This window comes from Benincasa hispida, chromosome 11 (assembly GCF_027475165.1).
Source record: "Benincasa hispida cultivar pf3 chromosome 11, pf3_genome.v1.1, whole genome shotgun sequence".
Lineage (NCBI taxonomy): Eukaryota > Viridiplantae > Streptophyta > Magnoliopsida > Cucurbitales > Cucurbitaceae > Benincasa > Benincasa hispida.
The window spans coordinates 55,525,247-55,532,693 of record NC_143488.1 but is presented as its reverse complement, the minus strand read 5'-3'; the positions used below and the strand labels follow the sequence as shown (position 1 = coordinate 55,532,693).

Genomic DNA, 7,447 nt, shown 5'->3' with positions numbered 1-7,447 from the left:
TTTAGTGAGGAAAACGATAAAAGCCCATACTAATAATGTATTGTGAATTTGAGAAGTACAATAAGAATACAGATATGGAGAAAATATAATATAATAATAATATTTAATAAAATAAATAGAATAAAATATATTAATATATAAAAATAAATAAATAACAAAGTAAATAAAATAACAAAGAATGAATTTCTCTACTTTCTCCAATCTTTTTGGGTTGATCACCAATATGAGTATATCTTTCAAAATCAACCCAAATTCCACTATAAAATTTGACAAGTAAGAGGTGAATTACGGACACTAATAGTGCACAATCTTGAGACACATAGACAATATATGGACTAATGGATAAGTGACATATGGCCAATGAACACTAATAATGAACCTCTATAATACAACTAATTTAACAAATTTATAATGATATCAACTTTTATTCTTTTTGTTTTTAACAAGAATTTATAAACTCGTAACATCTTACACCTCAAATTGATAAACCAATTCAATTGCTAATCTCTCATTCTCCTTTTTTCTGTAACAAAAGCGTTTTCATGTTTGTTGCTGCTGAAGGATCTCCCTTCCACCCAGCCGCCATCACCACCACCACCACCAACACAGCGTTTCTCTTTCTTTTGTTCACACAGTTGCTCTGCCTCTTGTACTTCACCAAACACAACCTCATTTCTCTCACAGCTCCTGTTGTACAACATCTTTGGACTGGATGGAGATGGTTGTTCTTCCCGTCCACCATCGTCTCCCCAATTGTGCCTGTAATGCTGGACGTTTTCGAGTTGTGTTGTCGAATAAGTGTAAGGTTTTCTCGTCATTGTCTCCAGTGGTTCACAGCCATGCAAGGCTGCAAAGTTTTCCTGCACACTGAACCGTGACGGCACGTGTTCCTTTACTTGATAATGCTGCTGGCCATGGGAGTCAGACGCCTTTCTTCTAGCTCCAAGAAGCAATGCCACAAAGATTTCAGCTGCGGATGAGCCAGTGTTGAGGAAAAGCTTGCCAAGGGAACAAATGACATTCTCTTCTGGTTGATTATCTTCTTCCTCTTCACTAGGAATCAATGGATACCTGACTGATTTCTCGACCCTCCCATATGGAGGAATCGAAGTAATGTTCCTCGAGTCAACTCTTAAATCCTGCAAATCAGAGGAAAGAATTTAACTGAAACTGCAAGTTGGTTCTACATTAATGAGTTGCCTAGCCAATCGCTCCCTCTTAGCAACATAGCAGAAACATTGGTAAAAGTATTGGGAAATGTTAATGTTGGTTGATGGTTTACTCTATACATTATGAATAAGACTATAAAGCTATTGTTTATCTTGTAAAAACGTTACATTTTTAGAAGAAAACATGGCCAACACTCGAAATTGTAAACGTGCCAACATGTATCCCAAAAGCACAGCAGCAGTCAACAGAGCCATCCCTACAATAAAAGAACATAGTAAATAGCTTGCTGAATATGAGAGAAAAATGGCATCCATTGTTGATTTTCTTTGTTCAAATTGTACCTAGGAGGAAGCTACGATCATACTCAGTACAATCATCGGCATGAAGTTGAATCTCTCGAATGGCCTGATTTCCTCTGTCAACTACCAAAAGTGAGCAGCTACTTCCTACATAAACCACATCAAAATCATTTGAGAATTTCGATTCTTCACTCGGACCATCAATATGGCCACTTTTCCTCCATTTGCCACCAGCAATCGTCGTGACTCCTGCAAAGAAACTATAAACGACTTATATACAATTAACAGATCCCAAAACCAAGATGTTGAATACTACAAAATGGTAAGAAGCATTGATATGGACACAGAACACGGATACGACACGAAATGGACATGCTGACATGTTATTTTTTAAAATCTAGGACACGAACACAGACATTTATTAAAACATACATTTTTAAAATATATATCATTTAAAAGAAGAAATTTAAAGTCAATGAGTGCCCATGCTACAGAAAATGTAACTTGATGGACGAAAACAAGGCATGATTCATTATTGAGGCATGAAATGCTCCTAACTGATTTAGGAAAGTACCAGCATCACTGATTTTTCTTATAGCCTTGTTCTTTGTATCTGCAATGTAAATATTTCCTCTTTGATCCACAGTTAACCCTCTTGGATGGCTCATTCTTGCATCCCTTAGCTTTCCATCTACATGTCCAGAATATCCTTCAGATGATCCTGCAAACAGCTTGGGCCTGCAAACTGTATATGTTTCTTGCTTTCAGCTCAAGAAGAAACTAGAGTAACCAATTATTCATCATATTAGGAAGGGTAATTCTGCTCTGCCTGATTTATTGAATAATCAAAGTGAAACTGCGTGACATGATGTAAATGTATTCATTTTTAAGATTGTATTTACAGAGAAATATCAAATTCAAATCAAGAATTGCACACTTGGTAAGATGAAAAGTAGAAGTGCTTACAGCATAAAAACCATTGATTGGTCGAGGTGAGTTCTAAAAATATGTTATTTACATCGATATTAAGGGGGGAAAAGAACAATTTTTTTTAAAAAAAAAAAAAAAAAAAGTAGAGCATAAAATTTGTTTTGTCGTGCAAATTTCGTACAAATATGTTAAGCTCTTTTGACACCTTAAAAATCATTCAACGAGGAATTTTACTCAAGTAAATTCACTATTAAAGACTGCAAAGACTGCTAGCTAAATGCCTAAATGACTCATCACTCATCAGTTTGATATCTTCATTGCCCACCTATCTAAAAATAAATAAATGTCCCACGAATTTAGATATCAAAATACTTTAATGTCATATACTATTGGCTACTAAAAATTATTTATTGCATGAAAGTGAGTCCAAACGCTCATGATATTGCAAAACTAATATCTAAGCAAAGTGAAATGGGGTGGTTTAACAAGTAACAACCAAATAAGACAATACATATCTTTTTCACGAATCTTGAACTTATTGGATACAGGAAAAGTGCACCTCAATCAACGGATTTTGGTACGTCAAAGCCTGGAATCATGGTAACTAAAGCTAAAGAACTAAGGGCTAATGAAGCTCAATATTATCTAACATAAGAGTGGTAGATCTATAATTAGAATGCAGAACTTTTGAAAAGAATTGTTTTAAAATTAAAAAGTAGAGTCTTCTCCTAAACAAAAGCTTGTAAGCAAAGTAAAAGTCATATGATCTAAATTTGGAATCAACTAATACAAAAAGAAGGCAAAGAATCTGTTGAAAAACCTAATAAAGAGAAAAGAAAAAAGAAGGGATGTCCAAAGTTTGAAGCAAAGTACGAGCAGCTACCACAGGGCTAGAAAAAGAGTAAGAAAGATGGCTAGTTACATAGCCATTAGAATACAGAATTTACAATGCTAATCTCTGTATTTGCAACTTTTTAATACTTGATGCTACCAATTTCATTTTAGTTCATGCAGTTCTATGTGACATCAATACATGATATGATTGCATACCCATGTCAACATTTTATTACTATCTAAGACGTATTTTAAACGTTTAACAACTGAAACCAAAAAAAAAAGTTAAAAACGCAAGGTACCAAGACAAGAGTTATTCACCAACATGAGTATAACTCGACGTAATTGGAAAATTTTCATGCTCCATTTGTTGTACTAAAAAAGAAAAAAAGACTAAGCCTAGCTCAACAATTAAGACATTAGTAATCTTTAAAGTATTCAAATTGACATAATTGGAAAATCTCCATGCTCCATTTGTTGTACTAAAAAAGAAAAAAAAGACTAAGCCTAGCTCAACAATTAAGACATTACTAATCTTTGAAGTATTCAAATTCTCTCTAGATATGTGATACTACATTCTAACAGGAAAAAAGGGTATCAAGGGTAGTAATATAATCTAACCAGAAAAAACGAAGTGATAAATTAATGCAGAAAGAGGGCTTACATTGAGAAAATGGCATAGAGATCTTGTGAACATTACTATTTTCAGCATCCAAAATCAGAAGCTCCCCACTAGGAGATACCGCCACAGAGTAAGGCTCAATCCCCAGCTTACTCCCATCAAACAAAGTCTCGACAACATATCCCCTCTCAAATTTAATCATGGAGCGGGTAGAAACCACTGGAAAATCGACAAAATCAAAACCCCACAAATCAATCAAACACATGGAAAAAAACTAAAAAAAATTAGGGCTAAGGAAACGAATCAAACCAGTATTAGAGGCCGAGGTGATGGACCATATCCAACTCACAAGGGCGGAAACCGCCTTGGACAAAACCCCAGCAACAATTTCTGCAATGAAAAGAAAACGCCTAAACAGAGATGAAGAAGGAGATGAAAAATTATGAGGCAAGGTTTAGAGAAGTAGCTCGTACTTGTGGGTGTGGCAGAAACTGAAGAAAACCCACAAAATAGAACCGCGAAAATGGCCGCCAAAAGGGCCCAACGCCTCGCCATTTTTCGATGCTCCGTTAAACAGAGTAGAAAAATGTCGTCGAAAAGGCTAACATGGCTAAGAGAGAATCAAGAGATGAAATGGATTATAGCGATTGGTTTGAAATTTGGTGAGAGTTGGAGGTCATGAGAGGAATGAAAATGGAAGGCAAAATGCTCCCAAAGAAAGAAGAGCGAAGCTGAAGCAGAACGAGAGCTCTGGAGGAAGAGCCGGGAAAACTGGCTCTGAGGGGTTTTTATAGTTTAATTTCAAATAATATTTAAATGTTATTTTTTTTAGTTTTAACTTTTCAAAATTAATGAAGAAATCAATTGGGATAAAACACTCTAACCATTAATCAAGGTTTAAAATGTTAAATATTGAAATCTGAAAATGTCAATTGTAATATAAATGTCCATGGATATTTTTGGAAAACTATGAAAACAAAAAATAAAAAGATTTAAATTAGTAAATAAATATTTTATAATTTTTAAATAACTTAACATCCCTATTATTTATATTATATTTACATGGATGACATTTTGTTGTTTATTTTATGTGTTTCATTAATTTTTCTACAAGTATAATAGAAATATCAATTCATCCATCATGTCGATATCAAACCTATAGAAACATAGAAATATCGACATACCAACAAAATTTTAATATTATACTTTTGACCTATGAAATTTGAAATAAGTGACCAATCCTAGTAGGGTTGGGCAATTTTAAAATACAGAGAGTTTAAAAGAGTTTGTGAAATTAACATTACAAAAAGAAATGAAATTTTTAAAGTTGTAAAGAGGATTAGGCCCTAAGGGAAAAAAAAATTCATGAACTAAAAGTGTCCATTTAAAATTTAATAGACCATTTTTAGGGTTGACCAGATAAATAGTAAATTTAAAGGTTTCATTTGAAAAAAAATAGCAAAAAAAAATTTAAAATTGTGAAAATAGCAAAATCGAATTAAATAATAAAAAAATTAATAATGATAAATTATCAAAATTGCCCTCACTTACAAATAAATATCTAATGTTCATAAGTTGAAGCAGAAAAACTTCAAATACACTTTAAACAATTACCATGATAACTAATGTAGTCTACTAAAAGTCTAATCAACACCTACATGATATGATTACTACAATTCTCAAAGCATTCATAGAAAATAAAAAATAATTAAAACCAAAATCACCAGTAACTCAAATAAAAAGAAAAAACTAGGGATTTGAAAAACTTATGCTCTTCTTTGGTTTTCCTCTTAAAAAGAAATTAGGGATTTGAGAATTTCTTCACGCAACCACAACACCTCTTCCTTCAGTTTCCTTTTCATTAGGAGATCACAATACACACTGTCATGGAGAATAAGAAACAAATGATGGAAAGAAAAATCATATATTGGAGTTGTATGATTGCCGATTACAAGTTCATGAACAAACAAAAAAAAAGTGAGAAAGAAAAAAAACACACCTTAACTTGTTGGTGGTATGCTATGTGACTCCGATAATGGTAGAACAACAAAAATGGGAAAAGAGAAAGAAGTTATAGCCCGTAGGGTTTTTTTTTTCTTTTATTCATTTTTTATTGATTTGAATTATATTAAAATTGAATTCTAAAACAAAATCTAGATATTTCAAACTCAACTAAAATCTATTGGGTTGTTAAGAAATGGAATATATATATATAATTCTAAGGTTGACTCTTATACTTTTCCCTCTTAAATTTAAAATTTACAAATTGTAAATATTTTATCAATTTAAATGTAAAAATTTCAAATCTCATATCAAATAAATTTAAATAGATTATCTTCTCAATTACATTAGTTTTGGTTATCAAATTTTTTAAAATACAAAATTAAAAAGAAACAAAATCCAATAATTTGAGATAATTAATTTAAATTCACAAGATCTAGGAATATTAAAGTTTATATACCAATGATATATTATTATATTATTATATTACATTTTTTTAAAAATAAATTATATAAATAGTAATAATATAAAAGAAAAAAATGCATGAAATAAAAAAAATAGTTAAACTTTGATAAGAATACAAATCCCTAAATATATTAAAAAATTTGAAAAAGAATTAGATAAAACTGAATCAATTTGAAAAAACAAAAAAAACAAAAAACTGAATTTGATAACAAAATGTATAAATAAATTAAAAGGAATAAGGTAAAACCAAATTTGATAAGAAAATATATAAGTAAATCGACAACGGATAAAATAAAATCAAATCTGATGACAAAAGATAGATTTAGATAGATAATCATGAAGGAAAATAGAAAGATACAAAATTTTGTTATAATAACGAATCACAAAAAAAAAAAATTATAGTTAAAATCTCATAAGTTTACATTACAATTATGTTATATGTGTAAATGTAAAAATAATTAAATGCCATAGCTTCATATTATGTAACTATATGTTAGTTAATTGGTGAAATCTTTTATAAACATAACTATAATAATATGTAAGTGCTAAAATTGATTAAAAAATGAAGAATATTTTAACAATTTGTAAAAAAGAAATATCACTTCGTAAAAAAATGGTCATTCAAGGATATGAGAAATATACAACTAATTTATTAAAAATATATGTATAAAATTATGAAAATCGTTAAAATAATAGCAAAAATAATATATAAAACAATTTAATCCTAAAAATATATAACTAATGTATTAAGAATATATGTATGAAATTATGAAAAACAATTCAAAAATTTGAATAAAATTGAATATATAAAAAGTAATGAAAAACAATTCAAAATTTTGAATAAAATTGAATAGGTAAAAAGTAATGAAAAACCATTTAAAGATTTGAATAAATTTGAAATCTGATTAGATAAAATAAAATTTGATAATATATGAGTATTTAAAATATTAATTTGATAGAAAAAATGGATATTCAATTTAGATGAAATTAATATGAAAAGTGGTTAAACAAAATCTAAATTAATAATAAAATATGAAGATTATGTAAACTACCTGAGCAAAATCAGGATGACCGGAAGAAAATCAACCATTATACATAATTCGACTTTATGTTTTATTTTACAATT

General features: G+C 30.0%; 1 protein-coding gene across 1 annotated transcript; it reads right to left on the bottom strand.

Annotated features, from left to right (window-relative positions):
- Positions 1-384: 384 nt before the first annotated feature.
- Positions 385-4,619, bottom strand: LOC120090138 (uncharacterized). Its single transcript, XM_039047655.2, has 7 exons — positions 4,329-4,619; positions 4,165-4,245; positions 3,898-4,074; positions 2,044-2,214; positions 1,512-1,718; positions 1,338-1,426; positions 385-1,139 (listed from the first exon to the last, which is right to left on the bottom strand). The coding sequence occupies exons 1-7, from the start codon at positions 4,408-4,410 to the stop codon at positions 501-503; spliced, it is 1,446 nt and encodes a 481-aa protein (XP_038903583.1). The 5' UTR covers positions 4,411-4,619; the 3' UTR covers positions 385-500.
- Between the last annotated feature and the right edge of the window lie 2,828 nt (positions 4,620-7,447).

Excerpts from the sequence above, each read along its gene's own strand:
- LOC120090138 (XM_039047655.2), bottom strand. The coding sequence starts at position 4,410 with ATGGCGAGGCGTTGGGCCCTTTTGGCGGCCATTTTCGCGGTTCTATTT. Across the intron at positions 1,427-1,511 it reads TGATCGTAGCTTCCTCCTAG|GGATGGCTCTGTTGACTGCT; the intron begins GTACAATTTGAA and ends CTTTTATTGTAG. Across the intron at positions 1,140-1,337 it reads CCATGTTTTCTTCTAAAAAT|GATTTAAGAGTTGACTCGAG; the intron begins GTAACGTTTTTA and ends TCTGATTTGCAG.